Below are 17,566 nucleotides of genomic sequence, written 5' to 3'. Positions count from 1 at the left end.
AAGGCAAATGAGTCACATCCCCGGACATTGTTCCTCAATACCAGCTGAGTCAAAGAGCACAAGTCTCTGTCTAAATATAGACTGAGCCTGGCACTGCCCTCTACTGCTTGGGCTGAGGTAGCAGTCTGGCCAATGATATCTGCACCTCTTATATTTGGCCCAAAATAATTATTTTGTAATGCCATTGTCAAGTTTTTTTTGTTGTTCTGGTCTGTAATTGAATAAATGTTTATATTATTCCTCTGACATTATTTAAGTGTAAGTAAATGTAAAGTTAGTTTAAATAAATGTATTTTAAATTGTTTTGGGGCCGTGGTATGTGATTGGCTGGTCTTTATTGAGTAGAGGTTTAGGATTGGAGGATCTTGTTTGACTGGTTGGTTGGTTGTTTGTTTTGCAGGGATGACGCAAGCAGTATCTTTGATGGGTTAATGGAAGAAGATGAAAAGGACAAAGCAAAACGGTGAGGTCTTAATAAGCTCAAGCACTCCATTAAAGGGAACTCTGAACAAAGGCTTAGTTTGATCATTGTGTTGTTTTTGTTAGCATCTTAGTATGTGTATTCTTATCTTTCTCATGTCCAACCCTCCAGAGTATCCCGTAACAAGTCTGAGAAGAAGCGCAGAGACCAGTTCAATGTCCTCATCAAGGAGCTGGCTACCATGTTGCCAGGCAACACTCGGAAGATGGACAAGTCTACCATCTTACAGAAGAGCATCGATTTCCTGCGCAAGCATAAAGGTATGGACCTCTCCTCCTTCTAGCCCTTGGACATAAACATGTCTGGAAAAATAGGAACATTTCAGTGTTTTAACCAGGGAACCAAAATTATTTTCCATTAGTTTTGTTCTGAACAGAATCTTATTTTAAAAAAATCCATTCCACTGTTCCGACCAGCAAAATAAAGATCTGAACTGGTTCGAACACCAAAAAATTAACTGTTTATATGGTTCCTTTTTAAACTTCAGATTTTATATATATATTTTTTTACATTTAGTTTGACAATAAATCACTTCACAAATGGATAGAGCAGCTTGCTATGGAGCGGGCAAGCAATGTGCATACATTGGACAGACAAGTGTAGTGTAGGGTGCAACATGCGACTGAAATTTGGCGAGTGAGGAGAGCGCTGGGCATGAAGTGCTGGGCATCTTGTAATTATGACGTATAATATCTGAATTAAGCCCACATAATTATACCTATGGAGGAGCTGCTTCTATGAAGGAACTTTGAATGTCTTTTAACTTCAGAGATTTGGCTTAACTGACGGTGGACCAGAGCTAGCCCTTGATCATGACTCTCAGTTCCATTACATTACTCATAATGCAGTCTAGAGTTGTCAAGAGCTAGACCAGAACTAGCTAGCTAACAAGCTTGTGTGTGCAGAGAAGCACCAGAATTAAAATTAAAATAACTTTTTTGTAGTTAATAAATCCAATGTGAAACATGATGCTGTAACTATAGTATCCTTAAATTGCATGTGAAAAAAAGTTAATTTGTTGTTCTGTAATTAAAAATCTTTCTCCCTAATTTCTAAATCACGGCTGTAAATCAAATCAAATCAAATTTTATTTGTCACATACACATGGTTAGCAGATGTTAATGCGAGTGTAGCGAAATGCTTGTGCTTCTAGTTCCGACAATGCAGTAATAACCAACAAGTAATCTAACTAACAATTCCAAAACTACTGTCTTATACACAGTGTAAGGGGATAAAGAATATGTACATAAGGATATATGAATGAGTGATGGTACAGAGCAGCATAGGCAAGATACAGTAGCTGATATCGAGTACAGTATATGCATATGAGATGAGTATGTAAACAAAGTGGCATAGTTAAAGTGGCTAGTGATACATGTATTACATAAGGATGATATAGAGTACAGTATCTACGTATGCATATGAGATGAATAATGTAGGGTAAGTAACATTATATAAGGTAGCATTGTTTAAAGTGGCTAGTGATATATTTACATCATTTCCCATCAATTCCCATTATTAAAGTGGCTGGAGTTAAGTCAGTGTCAGTGTGTTGGCAGCAGCCACTCAATGTTAGTGGTGGCTGTTTAACAGTCTGATGGCCTTGAGATAGAAGCTGTTTTTCAGTCTCTCGGTCCCAGCTTTGATGCACCTGTACTGACCTCGCCTTCTGGATGATAGCGGGGTGAACAGGCAGTGGCTCGGGTGGTTGATGTCCTTGATGATCTTTATGGCCTTCCTGTAACATCGGGAGATGTTGTTGCCTACACTCACCACCTGGGGGCGGCCCGTCAGGAAGTCCAGTACCCAGTTGCACAGGGCGGGGTCGAGACCCAGGGTCTCGAGCTTGACGTCCGTAACTACAGTAGACTATGCATGCTTTAGAAGGAGGGGGAGGGGCCGGTAGCTTACACACACTGGCAAAGATTTTCAGCTGGTAGGCAGACAGTAGAATAAGTTTCTTTGCATGGGCGCTTTGTTGTGTTTTGTGTGGGACTGGAGAACAGTTCCCATGCTTTTAAAATAATGGTTCTGTTCCGGAACAGTATTCATGGGTTGTACCTCCGTCACTCGGTCGCGTCATTGCCATTGCTATCAAGGTTCTACAGATGCTGCAGCATATTGATATCCTATTGATGGTTATTGCTTAGTCTTCCTGAACGGGGGCTACTGACTGTTTCGTCAAAATTACACCATAGTGGCCTGGAAATACGATGACATTGCTAAAGTAGACAAATAATTTGTAGATAACAACATTGGCATTATGATGTCATCAAGTTTACTTTATAGAAATGGCAATGTTGGCATGAGCCTGCAAAGTTGGTCAGAAATATCTAGCAATGCTAACTTTAAGCTGGCTAAAATGTCGGTGCCCTCCCCTCAATCGTAGCTAGCTAGCTAAAGTTATGCCACATCTAAAGTCAATCTGGCGACATTACAATGATGACAAAAAATGTCCTACTAATTATTTGCCTCCTTTTGAAATGCCATCGGCACAATAATGCACTTTAGACGAGATCGTCATCCCCACCTGTTAAGACTGCATAGAGTAGAATGCTCATCTGGGCGTCTGTTCTAAAACGAAAGTGCAAAACAATATTGTGATGAAACGTGCAGATTCAGATCATGGATACATCACTTTCGTTCTCAGTTCTGGTTCTGTTCTTTGGAAAAACATTTTTGTCCAGTTTTCGGGACTGTTCCCTGAACTGGTTCCAACCCCTAGTATTAACCAAGCTGTCAGGGGAATCACTGATGTGAATTACTCAATCTGTGTCTCTCCCTGTCAGAAATCGCTGCGCAGTCAGAGTCAAGTGAGATCCGACAGGACTGGAAACCTCCTTTTCTTAGTAATGAAGAGTTCACACAGCTGATGCTGGAGGTGAGAGTGGCAGTGAACACACTCAAAGTGCAGTAGATTGCACATCCTTTCACTAAGTAGGATCTATACTGAACAAAAATATAAATGCAACAATTGTGAAGATTATATTGATTTACAGCTCATACAAGGAAATCAGTTAATTGAAATAAATTCATTAGGCCCTAATCTATGGATTTCACATGACTGGGAATACAGATATGCATCCCTTAAAAAGGTAGGGGCGTGGATCAGAAAACCAGTCAGTATCTGATGTGACCACCATTTTCATCATGCAGCATGACATCTCCTTCACATAGAGTTAATCAGGCTGTTGATTGTGGCCTGTGGAATGTTGTCCCACTCCTCTTCAATGGCGGTGCAAAGTTGCTGGATATTGGCAGGAACTGGAACACGCTGTCGTACACGTCGATCCAGATCATCCCACACACGCTCAATGGGTGACATGTCTGGCGAGTATGCAGGCCGTGGAAGAACTGGGACATTCCAGGAATTGTGTACAGATCCTTGTGACATGGGGCTGTGCATTATCCTGCTGAAACATGAGGTGATGGCAGCAGATGAATGGCACAACAATGGGCCTCCAGAATCTCGTCACGGTATCTCTGTGCATTCAAATTGCCATTGATAAAATGCCATTGTGTTTGTTGTCCCTAGCTTATGCCTGTCCATACCATAACCCCACCTCCACCATGGGGCACTCTGTTCACAATGTTGACATCAGCGAACCACTCACCCACACGACACCATACACATGGTCTGCGGTTGTGAGGCCGGTTGGATGTACTGCCAAATTCTCTAAAACAACGTTGGAGGCGGCTTATGGTAGAGATATGAACATTAAATTCTCTGGCAACTACTCTGGTGGACATTCCTGCAGTCAGCATGCCCATTTGCTCGCTCCCTCAACTTGAAACATCTGTGGAATTGTGTGACAAAACTGTACATTTTTCGAGTGGCCTTTTATTGTTCCCAGTACAAGGTGCACCTGTGTAAGGATCGTGCTGTTTAATCAGCTTCTTGATATGCCACACCTGTCAGGTGGATGGATTATCTTGGCAAAGGAGATATGCTCACTGACAGAGATGTAAACAAATTTGTGCACCAAATTTGAGAGAAATACACTTTTTGTGCATATGGAACAGTTCTAGGATCTTTTATTTCAGCTCATGAAACATGGGACCAACACTACATGTTGCATTTTATATTTTTGTTCAGTGTACAAATAAAGTATGTCAGTCAAAAAGGATGTCAAGTAGCAGTAACAACATTCTGAACATGTTTTTGTTCATAGTTTACTAAAGAAGGTTGACAATGAAACGTCTGTGTGAATTTTTTCCCCCTGTCTGCTGTGTAAGCAAGAGAAAAAAGTGTGTGGGTTAAAACAGGTCCACTGTATAGGTAAAAAAAAAACGAAGGAATATTTGCAAACCACCCTTCGTTTTTTGGACGTCATTGTTGATTGGTTTAACACACCAAGGACTATTCAAGTTGAAAGTTAACCGCAATGGTATCATTTTTTCTACATAGTTTACTTAGTAATACTCTATACTGCAAGTAGATGGTGCTTTAATAACTGTTTTGTATCTGCTAGGCGTTAGACGGCTTCTTCCTAGCAATTATGACTGATGGGAACATAATCTATGTCTCAGAGAGTGTTACATCTCTACTGGAACATCTTCCTGTGAGTATTAATTCTGTCCATACACATTACTTAATGCCTATGTAAGATTGTTGTTATGCATTACTAAAGGTTGACATGCGTGACGACGGTTGACATGCGTGACGACGGTTGACATGCGTGACCAAGGTTGACATACATGACTTAGGTTGACATCTGTGTGTGTGTTTCAGTCTGACCTGGTGGATCAGAACCTATTGAACTTCCTGCCCCTGGGGGAACATTCAGACGTGTATAAAGCCCTGTCGTCTCACATACTGGAGGGCGAGACGCTAACGCCTGAGTATCTCAAGAGTAAGTACTGGAGCTGTTTCAAGTTTTAATGTCACATGGACAAGTGCAGTTAAATGCCTTTCTAGCAAACTCAAAACCCAACAATGCAATAATCAATAACAATGTAATACTAGAAAAAACACATGAGAAATAAGAAGAAATATGAAGAACACAATAAGTAAGTAAGTAAGTAAGCATACTATATACAGGGTCAGCTCCAATACCATATTTACAATGTGTAGGGATACAGGTTTGATGGAGCTAGATACTGTATGTATAGGAGTAAGGTGACTAAGCAACAGGATATAAGATAAACAGAGTAGCTGTAGCTTGTATGTGAGTGGGTGTGCGTGTGTGTAGAGTCAGTATAAATGTATGTGCATATCAGTGGCGGTCGGTGCCGTTTATGAAGCTTCCCACATATCTTCAGCACTACTTGGCAGCTTTTCCTTCACTCTGCTGTCCAACTCATCCCAAACCATCTCAATTGGGTTGAGGTCAGGTGATTGTGGAGGCCAGGTCATCTGATGCAGCACTCCATCACTCTCCTTCTTGATCAAATAACTCTTACACAGCCTGGAGGTGTGGGTCATTTTGGGTCATTGTCCTGTTGAAAAACAAATGATAGTCCCACTAAGTGCAAACCAGATGGCATATTGTTGCAAAATGCTGTGGTAGCCATGCTGGTTAAGTGTGCCTTGAATTCTGTATAAATGACAGACTGTGTCCCCAGAAAAAGCACCCCCACACCATCACACCTCCTCCTCCATGCTTCAAGGTTGGAACCACACATGCGGAGTTAATCCCGTTCACCTACTCTGTGTCTCACAAAGACACAGCAGTTGGAACCTAAAATATAAAATTTGGACTCAGCAGACCAAAGGACAGATTTCCACCGGTCTAATGTCCATTGCTCGTGTTTCTTGGCCCATGCAAGTCTCTTCTTCTTATTGGTGCCCTTTAGTAGTAGTTTATTTGCAGCAATTCAAGATATTTTTAGGTGACAGACAGTAACACACGGACAGATAGTGACACATTCAATATCGCCTTGCACACTCTTGCTTGCATCTAGCTGATCTAGAGTGTAATCGTTAGTCCAACAGTTGCAAACGAGAGTTTCTATTAGACAAATTGAGGTATGTTTAACTCTGCTCATTCCGCTTGCTGCCATTTTAAGAAATGTTTTGAAACTGAATCGGCAGAATGTATACACTCCTGATCACATGTAAACACAGTTCACTTTAAGAGCAGCCACGTTGTATTCCTTCTCGCAACCATGCGCTCTCTTCCTCTCACCTTTTCTCTTTGTTTGTGGACTTCAATGCACATCAGCTATATGTTACCAGGCGTAAAAAAAAAAAAAATCCAAGCCAAACCAGATCATAACCGCTACACACAGCCTATATCGCTGTCACCATATTAGCTAAAGTAACGTCATAGTCAAGTTTCTTTGGCCACAGCATAAGCAGATAATTTTTTCAGAGTTAGATGTACCCATGAGTTTATTTGTACTGTTTTATTGTATAATTAATTTGTTTTCAGCTAAAAACCAGTTAGAATTCTGTTGCCACATGCTCAGAGGGACGATTGACCCTAAAGCTCCCCCTGTGTACGAGTATGTCAAGTTCATCGGAAACTTCAAGGCCCTGAATAATGGTAAGTTTTATTTTATATTGATTTATGGGAAAATAGGCTTGGAATGTGTACACACGTAGTTGCTCTGTATTTAGTTTGTGACCATAAATGCACTTAGTCACTGTTGCCTTTTGGTCTGTCCCAATCTTTATTTTCCCTTTCTCCCAAAGTACCTAACTCAACTCGAAACGGCTTGGAAGGGATGATCCAGCGTTCACTCCGGCCCGCTTTTGAGGACCGAGTCTGTTTCATAGCAACTGTGAGATTAGCTAAACCACAGTTTATTAAGGTAAGACACTTATACAGTATATCACAGACTGCATATGTAGGTAGCTAGGTAACCAGGTATGTCAAATGCTGTACTGTAAAGTTTCAGCCTTGTAAATGATTTCCTTTGTAAACATCTAGTTTTTCCTCACTCACCCACAGGAGATGTGCACTGTGGAAGAACCCAATGAAGAATTCACCTCCAGACACAGCTTAGAATGGAAGTTCCTCTTCTTGGACCACAGGTAATGTGTGCTGTCTATAGCCATGTCTGTGTGTTTACTTGCCTATGTCATGTTCGAGTGAGTTAGCCTCTACCTGTTTGAAACTAGAGTGTTAGGTTCATCTCAAATCAAATTAGCTGGCTGCTGTGCTCTCTCTGGGCCAGTCAGTCTCAACTGTTTTTGAGCAACAACACTAGAAAGAGTACGTAGTGTTTCACTGCCACTGAAAACCTTTATTATACTGTCCTCTGTAGATACCAGGTCCAGAGGGTAATGCATTGTTTTGTGTGTTTTTGATGTGTTATTATAACTACTTTACAGGGTGATAAACTGTATATTATTGTCTTTGAATGGGTTGTGCTATCATTTAATGACATTGTTACCTCCCCAGGGCTCCGCCCATAATAGGTTACCTGCCGTTTGAGGTTCTGGGTACATCTGGTTATGACTACTACCACGTGGATGACCTGGAGTCACTGGCCAAATGCCACGAACACTGTAAGTACATTTCTTTCACATTTGTGTATTTCAAATCAAATTGTATTGGTCACATACACATATTTAGCAGATGTTGTAGCGAAATGCTTGTGTTCCTAGCTCAAACAGTGCAGTTGTATCCAACAATACACATAAATCTAAAAGTAAAAGAATGGAATTAAGAAATATATAATTATTAGAATGAGCAATGTCGGAGTGGCATTGACTAAAATACAGTAAAATAGCATACATTATATACATATGAGATTAGTAAAGCAGTATGTAAACATTTAATTAAACATTATTAAAGTGACTAGTGTTCCATTATTAAAGTGGGCAGTGATTCCATGTCTGTGTATATAGGGCAGCAGCCTCTAAGGTGCAGGGTTGCGTAACCGAGTGGAAGCCAGCTAGTGATGGTTATTTAACAGTCTGATGGCCTTCAGATAGAAGCTTTTTTTTCAGTCTCTTGTTCCCAGTTTTGATGTACCTGTACTGACCTCGCCTTCTTGATGATAGAGTGGTGAACAGGCAGTGGCTCACGTGGTTGTCCTTGATGATGTTTTTGGCCTTCCTGTGACATTGGGTGCTGTAGGTGTCCTGGAGGGCAGGTAGTTTGCCCCCAGTGACACGGTGGGAAGACTGCACAACCCTCTGGAGAGCCCTGCGGTTGCGGGCGATGCAGTTGCCGTGCCAGGCGGTGATATAGCCCGACAGGATGCTCTCATTTGTGTATCTATTAAAATATGTGAGGGTTTTAGGTGCCAAGCCAAATTCCTTTAGCATCCTGAGGTTGAAGAAGCGCTGTTGCGCCTTCTTCACCACAATGTCTATGTGAGTGGACCCTTTCAGATCGTCAGTGATGTGTACGCCGAGGAACTTGAAGCTTTCCATCTTCTCCAATGTGGTCCCGTCGATGTGGATAGGGGCATGTTTCCTCTGCTGTTTCCTGAAGTCCACGATCAGCTCCTTTGTTTTGTTGACGTTGAGTGAGAGGAGGCGTTGGAGGCGTGCGTGGCAATGCAGTCATGGGTGAACGGGAAGTACAGGAGGGGGCTGAGCACGCACCCTTATGGGGCTCCTGTGTTGACGATCAGCGAAGTGGAGATGTTGTTTACTACCTTCACCACCTGGGTGTGGCCCGTCAGGAAGTCCAGGACCCAGTTGCACATGGCGGGTTCAGACCCAGGGCCTTGAGCTTAATGATGAGCTTGGAGGGTACTATGGTGTTGAATGCTGAGCTATTGTCAATGAACAGCATTCTTACGTAGGTATTCCTCTTGTCCAGATGGGATAGAACAGTGTGCAGTGCGATGGCGATTGCATCGTCTGTGAATCTATTGGGGCGGTAAGCAAATTGAAGTGGGTCTAGAGTGTAAGGTTGAGGTGATATGGTCCTTGACTAGTCTCTCAAAGCACTTCATTATGACAGAAGTGAGTACTACGGGGCGGTAGTCGTTTAGCTCTGTTACCTTAACTTTCTTGGGAACCAGCAAACTGGGATAAGGATTGATTGAATATGTCCGTAAACACACCAGCCAGCTGGTCTGCACATGCTCTGAGGACGCGGCTGGGGATGCCGTCTGGGCCTGCAGCCTTGCGAGGGTTAACACGTTTAAATGTTTTACTCACGTCGGCTGCAGTGAAGGAAAGTCCCCAGGTTTTGGTAGCGGGCAGTGTCAGTGGCACTGTATTGTCCTCAAAGCGAACAAAGAAGTTATTTAGTCTGTCTGGGAGCAAGACATCCTGGTCCATGACGGGGCTGGTTTTCTTTTTGTAATCCGTGATTGACTGTAGACCCTGCCACATATCTCTTGTGTCTGAGCCGTTGAATTGCGACTCTACTTTGTCTCTATACTGACGCTTAGCTTGTTTGATAGCCTTGCGGGGGGAATAGCTACACTGTTTTTATTCGGTCATGTTTCCGGTCACCTTGCCCTGGTTAAAGGCAGTGGTTCGCGCTTTCAGTTTCGCGCGAATGCTGCCATCAATCCACGGTTTCTGGTTTGGGAATGTTTTAATAGTTGCTGTGGGTACGACATCGCCGATGCACTTGCTAATGAACTCACTCACCTAATCAGCGTATTCGTCAATGTTGTTGTTGGATGCAATGCGGAACATATCCCAATCCACGTGATCGAAGCAGTCTTGAAGCGTGGAATCAGATTGGTCGGACCAGCGTTGAGCAGACCTGAACGCGGGAGCTTCCTGTTTTAGTCTCTGGATAAAGGCTGGGAGCAACAAAATGGAGTCATGGTCAGCTTTTTCGAAAGGAGGGCAGGGGAGGGCCTTATATGCGTCGCGGAAGTTAGAATAACAATGATCCAGGGTTTTACCAGCTCTGGTTGCACAATCGATATGTTGATAAAATTTAGGGAGTCTTGTTTTCAGATTAGCCTTGTTAAAATCCCCAGCTACAATGAATGCAGCCTCAGGATATGTGGTTTCCAGTTTACATAGAGTCAAATAAAGTTTGTTCAGGGCCATCGATGTGTCTGCTTGGGGGGGAATATATATTGATGTGATTATAATCGAAGAGAATTCTCTAGGTAGATATTGCGGTCGACATTTGATTGTGAGTAAGGTGAACAGAAGGACTTGAGTTCCTGTATGTTGTTATGGTCACACCACGTCTCGTTAATCATAAGGCATACCCCCCCGCCCCTCTTCTTACCAGAAAGATGCTTGTTTCTGTCGACGCGATGCGTGAAGAAACCAGCTGGCTGTACCGACTCCGATAGCGTGTCTCAAGTGAGCCATGTTTCCGTGAGGCAAAGAACGTTACAGTCTCTGATGTCTCTCTGGAATGCTACCCGTGCTCAGATTTCATCAACCTTGTTGTCAAGAGACTGGACATTGGCGAGTAGTATGCTAGGGAGTGGTGCGCGATGTGCCTGTCTCCGGAGCCTGACCAGAAGACCGCTTCGTTTGCCCCTTTTACGGCGACGTTGTTTTGGTTCGCCGGCTGGGATCCGATCCATTGTCCTGGGTGGTGGGCAAAACACAGGATACACTTCGGGAAAGTCGTATTCCTGGTCGTAATGATGGTGAGTTGACGTTGCTCTTATATTCAGTAGTTCCTCCCGACTGTATGTAATGAAACCTAAGATTACCTGGGGTACCAATGTAAGAAATAACACGTAAAAAAAAAAATACTGCATAGTTTCCTAGGAACGCGAAGCGAGGCGGCCATCTCTGTCAGTGCCGGAAGTTGCAAACGGTTTCTGGTTAGGGTAGGTTTTAATAGTCACAGTGGGTACACATTTTATGAGTGTGTTTGTGTTTTCCTGTCCCATGTCCATATCTGTGACATCAGTTCACTCCTCTCTCTCTCTTCTTCAGTAATGCAGTATGGGAAGGGGAAGTCGTGCTACTACAGGTTTCTCACCAAAGGGCAGCAGTGGATCTGGCTCCAGACTCATTACTACATCACCTACCACCAGTGGAACTCAAGGCCCGAGTTCATCGTCTGCACGCACACTGTCGTCAGGTATAAATCGGCCAATCAATAATAATGATATTCGTATGTATATTTCACAAGAAGTATGTCTGTCATACTATGGATAACCAGTAGTATTGCATTGTGTTAGGATGTTCATAACCCTCTTTCACTGCTGTGTTGCAGCTATGCTGAGGTAAGGGCTGAACAGCGCAGGGAGCTGGGGATTGTTGAGTCACCGCCGCCAGAAATCTTTGCGGTAGATAAGGTGAGACATTTATGAGACTGACATGAGAGCTCGTCTCGCCGACTCCTGAGCATGAGCAATCAGAATTCAGTTTAGGGATTAAAGACAGGGCTGAGTTTCGTTAATGATGAGGGTGTTTTCCACAGGCACATGGAGAAGCCAGCCAAGTAGAAAATAGCCAACCAGGCTCCCCCGGGCTGGGATGGGGGTGTTACAAGCTCTAGTTTGGTGGCCTCTGGTACATTTTAATGCTAGATAGTTGCTGGTTGAAAAAACAATCAGGAAATAAGATTGATAAAAAGAAAAATGTATATATATATATATACACATGTATATACATACATACATACATACATACATACATACATACATACAGTCGCGGCCAAAAGTTTTGAGAATGACACAAATATTAATTTTCATAAAGTTTGCTGCCTCAGTGTCTTTAGATATTTTTGTCAGATGTTACTATGGAATACTGAAGTATAATTACAAGCATTTCATAAGTGTCAAATGCTTTTATTGACAATTACATGAAGTTGATGCAAAGAGTCAATATTTGCAGTGTTGACCCTTCTTTTTCAAGACCTCTGCAATCCACCCTGGCATGCTGTCAATTAACTTCTTGGCCACATCCTGACTCATGGCAGCCCATTCTTGCATAATCAATGCTTGGAGTTTGTCAGAATTTGTGGGTTTTTGTTTGTCCACCCGCCTCTTGAGGATTGACCACAAGTTCTCAATGGGATTAAGGTCTGGGGAGTTTCCTGGCCATGGACCCAAAATATCGATGTTTTGTTCCCCGAGCCACTTAGTTGTCACTTTTGCCTTATGGCAAGGTGCTCATGTTGGAAAAGGCATTGTTCATCACCAAACTGTTCCTGGATGGTTGGGAGAAGTTGCTTTTTGTGCAAAGCAATGATGACGACACGTGTTTCCTTTCAGGTAACCATTTCTGACAGAGGAAGAACAATGATTCCAAGCACCACCCTCCTTTTGAAGCTTCCAGTCTGTTATTCAAACTTAATCAGCATGACAGAGTGATCTCCAGCCCTGTCCTCATCAACACTCACACCTGTGTAACGAGAGAATCACTGACATGATGTCAGCTGGTCCTTTTGTGGCAGGGCTGAAATGCAGTGGAAATGTTTTTGGGGGGGATTCAGTGGCAAAGAGGGACTTTGCAATTAATTGCAATTCATCTGATCACTCTTCATAACATTCTGGAGTATATGCAAATTGCCATCATACAAACTGAGGCAGCAGACTTTGTGAAAATTAATATTTGTGTCATTCTCAAATCTTTTGGCCACGACTGTACCTACATACAATGGGGCAAAAAAGTCAGCCACCAATTGTGCAAGTTCTCCCACTTAAAACGATGAGAGAGGCCTGTACTTTTCTTCGTAGGTACACTTCAACTATGACAGACAAAATGAGAAGAAAAAATCCAGAAAATCACATTGTAGGATTTTTAATGAATTTATTTGCAAATTATGGTGGAAAATAAGTATAAGTTAAAGCTTGGTCGCAAATGGGTCTGCCAAATGGACAATGACCCCAAGCATACTTCCAAAGTTGTGGCAAAATGGCTTAAGGACAACAAAGTCAAGGTATTGGAGTGGCCATCACAAAGCCCTGACCTCAATACTATAGAACATTTTTGGGCAGATCTGAAAAAGGAGGCCTACAAACCTGACTCAGTTACACTAGCTCTGTCAGGAGGAATAGGCCAAAATTCACCCAACTTATTGTGGGAAGCTTGTGGAAGGCTACCTGAAACGTTTGACCCAAGTTAAACAATTTAAAGGCAATGCTGCCAAATAAATAGTTTTATTTTACATATACAAATTGAGTGTATGTAAACTTCTGACCCATTGGCAATGTGATGAAAGAAATAAAAGCTTAAATAAATCATTCTCTCTACTATTATTATGACATTTCACATTCTTAAATTAAAGTGGTGATCCTAACTGACCTAAGATATGGAATTTTTACTAGGATGAAATGTCAGTAATTGTGAAAAACTGAGTTTTTAAATGTACTTGGCTAAGGTTTATGTAAACCTCTGACTTCAACTGTACATACGTACACAAGTACATGCACACGCACACAAACACACACACACACACACACACACACACACACACACACGCACACACACACACAGTACCAGTCAAACGTTTGGACACACCTACTCAAGGTTTTTTATTTTTTATTTTTTTACTGTTTTCTACATTGTGGAATAATGGTGAAGACATATAAACTCTGAAATAACACATGTGGAATCATGTAATAACCAAAAGACTATTAAACAAATCTAAATATATTTTATTAACTCAACAAAAAAAGAAACGTCCCTTTTTCAGGACCCTATCTTTCAAAGATAATTTGTAGAAATCCAAGTAACTTCACAGATCTGCATTGTAAAGGGTTTAAACACTGTTTCCCATGCTTGTTCAATGAACCATAAACAATTCATGAACATGCACCTGTGGAATGGTCTTTAAGACACTAACTTCTTACAGACGATAGGCAATTAAGGTCACAGTTATGAAAACTGAGGACACTAAAAGAGGCCTTTCTACTGACTCTGGAAAAACACCAAAAGAAAGATGCCCAGGGTCCCTGCTCATCTTCGTGAATGTGCCTTAGGCATGCTGCAAGGAGGCATGAGGACTGCAAATGTGGCCAGGGCAATACATTGCAAAGTCCGTACTGTGAGATGCCTAAGACAGCGCTACAGGGTGACAGGACGGAAAGCTGATCGTCCTCACAGTGGCAGACCACGTGTAACAACACCTGCACAGGATCGGTACATGCGAACATCACACCTGTGGGACTGGTACAGGATGGCAACAACAACTACCTGCGTTACACCAGGAATGCACAATCCCTCCATCAGTGCTCAGAATGTCCGCAATAGGCCGAGAGAGGCTGGACTGATAGCTTCTAGGCCTGTTGTAAGGCAGGTCCTCACCAGACATCACTGGCAACAACGTCGCCTATGGGCACAAATCCACAGTCGCTGGACCAGACAGGACTGGCAAAAAGTGTGCTTCACTGACGAGTCGCGGTTTTGTCTCACCAGGGGTGATGGTCGAATTTGCGTTTATCGTCGAAGGAATGAGCGTTCCACCGAGGCCTGTACTCTGGAGCGGAACCTATTTGGAGGTGGAGGCTCCATCGTGGTCTGGGGCGGTGTGTCACAGCATCATCGGACTGAGCTTGTTGTCATTGCAGGCAATCTCAACGCTATGCGTTACAGGGAAGACATCCTCCTCCATCATGTGGTACCCTTCCTGCAGGCTCATCCTGACATGACCCTCCAGCGTGACAATGCCACTAGCCATACTGCTCGTTCTGTGCGTGATTTCCTGCAAGACAGGAATGTTACGTGTTCTGCCATGGCCAGCGAAGAGCCCGGATCTCAATCCCATTGATCACATCTGGGACCTGTTGGATCGGAGGGTGAGGGCTAGTGCCATTCCCCCCAGGAATGTCCGGGAACTTGCAGGTGCCTTGGTGGAAGAGTGGGGTAACATCTCACAGCAAGTACTGGCAAATCTGGTGCAGTCTATGAGGAGGAGATGCACTGCAGTACTTAATGCAGCTGGTGGCCACACCAGATACTGACTGTTACTTTTGATTTTGACCCCCCCTTGTTCAGGGACACGTTATTCCATTTCTGTTAGTCACATTTCTGTGGGACTTGTTCAGTTTATGCCTCAGTTGTTGAATCTCGTTATGTTCATACAAATATTTACACATGTTAAGTTTGCTGAAAATAAACACAGTTGACAGTGAGAGGACATGTCTTTTTTGGCTGAGTTTACATTTTGAGATTCTTCAAAGTAGCCACACTTTGCCTTGATGACAGCTTTGCACACTCTTGGCATTCTCTGCTGTTGCTGTTGATGATGTTGCTGTTTTTGTTGTTAAAATATGGATAGGGCCATGTTCTGCCAAGTTGGCCAAAAATCGAGTGTCCCAAAAATAATTTATACTGGCCCGGACATGGTTTGGTTCTTAAATACATTGGCCTAAAGTTTGCCATGCTTTCTCTCTATATTCAGCTGTTAATTGCCTATATTTGGTTATTATGACATGTATTTAAAAGCTGTGTCATATAATTTAGCAATGCAAGTCATTACTCTATTCTTTAGAATTGCATTGCATTCATTTGTCATTTTGAGAAGATTTGAAAATAGGACGCCTGTCCCTTTAAGACAAGCGCTCCAAAAGAGAGATCAAAATGGCTACAGTAGGCTAGCAAGATGAATGCTAGTGTCTTTTTGTAGCTTTCTTTTTGCATACTGTCAACGCTAGCCAGCATATTGCTATACTTTTGTAAATCGCTTTCCCTAAAATAAATAAGCTCAGAGTAGATTGATTGGCACTTCATTTTGCATTGGACAGCTCAAGTGTGCTGTGTGAAGGCATCAACTCCTACTGCTGGAGAGGTTGTGAACAATGATTTATATATTCACTATATGACTGTTAGGGGGCGCTGTGTTGAATCCACCGTGTCTCCATCTTGGCACTCCCCCACTGTTGTAGCTATGGAAATGCATTTATTAATGTCTACATTCGTTTTTGCCAAATGTATAATTTATTACAGACACCGTAATGCATACTTTTAAATTATATTATGTGAGCTAAATGTGCAAATGGAAAAACTATATAAAAACATTTTGTTTTCACCTATCGAACTGTGTTAGATCAGTGATTACCTCATGCAATGAAGGAGGGATGTATTTCCAAAGTCTCCTAACAACGTTTGGGAGTTGTAGTAGTGAGTCTGACTGTTCTCTCTCTGCTCTCTCCATCTCAGGACTCTGGTTCTGAGTCTCAACACCAGCTCAACACCTCCAGCCTGAAGGAGGCCCTGGAGCGATTTGACCGCAGCCGCACGCCCTCCACCTCCTCACGCAGCTCCCGCAAGTCCTCGTCCCACACCGCCGTCTCCAATCCAGCCTGTTAGCACTGACCATATGCCATCACTACATCCATCTTGTCTATGGTCACATCCTTTCTGAGAGCTACTTTGATCCTAAGAGTAAGTTGTTTGTTTTTTCCTCCTCAGCACCTAAGCTAAAGTCAGACAGGGGTACACCAGGATGCCAGTCCGTCTCTGCTATTGAGATGACATCACAGCGAAGGTCGTCCGTCAGCAGTCAGGTCAGTGTGGGCTTTCTTCCGCTTGCGGTCACCGCATCTTTATTTTTGATAGTAATCTGGTTCATAATGTAGTTCCTGTGTTTGTCTCCAACAGCAATCAATGAGCTCCCAGCACACCCAGAATACAGGGCAGAACATGGCCCCGTCCATTGTTTCACAACAACATCATCAACAGCAACAGCAGAGGCAGCAGCAACCACAACCACAACGGCAACAGCAGCAACCACCACCACCACAACAGCAGCAACCACCACCACCACAACAGCAGCAACCACCACCACCACAACAGCAGCAACCACCACCACAACAGCAGCAGCAACCGCCACAAGAGCAGCAACCGCCACAACAGCAGCTGCAGATCCAGCCCAGTGTCCAGGTGAGAAATCTCTCGCAGGACTGTAATTTCGCAGTGACAGAAATGTTCAATTATAATGAGCCATCCACAAACATCCCTTATTTTTCATCTTTGCTAGCCAATGGTACAGTTCTCCACCCAGCTGGATGCCATGCAGCACCTGAAGGATCAGCTGGAGCAGAGGACCAGAAGGATTGAGGCCAACATCCAGAGGCAGCAGCAAGAGCTCAGGCAGATCCAGGAGGAGCTCCAGAAGGTGCAGGGCCAGGGCTTACAGGTTAGCACTGCCCCCTGCTGTCTGTCTCAGGAACAGCACTATATTGACCATGGCCCTCTTATGTAGAGCTGGGAAAGGGTACTTGAACCAAAATGTCTGCTTACATTTGTGTGGATGCATGCATGTGTCATTATGCCTGTGTTTTTCTATGTAA

General features: G+C 43.1%; 1 protein-coding gene across 2 annotated transcripts in view; it reads left to right on the top strand.

The window, feature by feature from the left end:
* clocka (clock circadian regulator a) overlaps nucleotides 1-17,566 on the top strand; it is a 61,353-nt gene that overhangs the window by 39,813 nt on the left and 3,974 nt on the right. For both annotated transcript variants that reach the window (XM_024418877.2, XM_024418884.2), the window contains 15 exons: nucleotides 401-463; nucleotides 593-741; nucleotides 3,271-3,362; nucleotides 4,954-5,043; nucleotides 5,214-5,334; nucleotides 6,856-6,969; nucleotides 7,119-7,237; nucleotides 7,378-7,460; nucleotides 7,831-7,937; nucleotides 11,259-11,406; nucleotides 11,542-11,623; nucleotides 16,434-16,578; nucleotides 16,686-16,780; nucleotides 16,875-17,156; nucleotides 17,254-17,412. In XM_024418877.2, the coding sequence (XP_024274645.1) occupies nucleotides 401-463; nucleotides 593-741; nucleotides 3,271-3,362; nucleotides 4,954-5,043; nucleotides 5,214-5,334; nucleotides 6,856-6,969; nucleotides 7,119-7,237; nucleotides 7,378-7,460; nucleotides 7,831-7,937; nucleotides 11,259-11,406; nucleotides 11,542-11,623; nucleotides 16,434-16,578; nucleotides 16,686-16,780; nucleotides 16,875-17,156; nucleotides 17,254-17,412 (1,849 nt within the window). The remainder of the gene's footprint in view (nucleotides 1-400; nucleotides 464-592; nucleotides 742-3,270; nucleotides 3,363-4,953; nucleotides 5,044-5,213; nucleotides 5,335-6,855; nucleotides 6,970-7,118; nucleotides 7,238-7,377; nucleotides 7,461-7,830; nucleotides 7,938-11,258; nucleotides 11,407-11,541; nucleotides 11,624-16,433; nucleotides 16,579-16,685; nucleotides 16,781-16,874; nucleotides 17,157-17,253; nucleotides 17,413-17,566) is intronic.

This window comes from Oncorhynchus tshawytscha, linkage group LG01 (genome assembly GCF_018296145.1).
Source record: "Oncorhynchus tshawytscha isolate Ot180627B linkage group LG01, Otsh_v2.0, whole genome shotgun sequence".
Taxonomy (NCBI): Eukaryota; Metazoa; Chordata; class Actinopteri; order Salmoniformes; family Salmonidae; genus Oncorhynchus; species Oncorhynchus tshawytscha.
The sequence above is the reverse complement of the archived record's forward strand: the minus strand, read 5'-3'. Positions and strand labels throughout refer to the sequence as shown.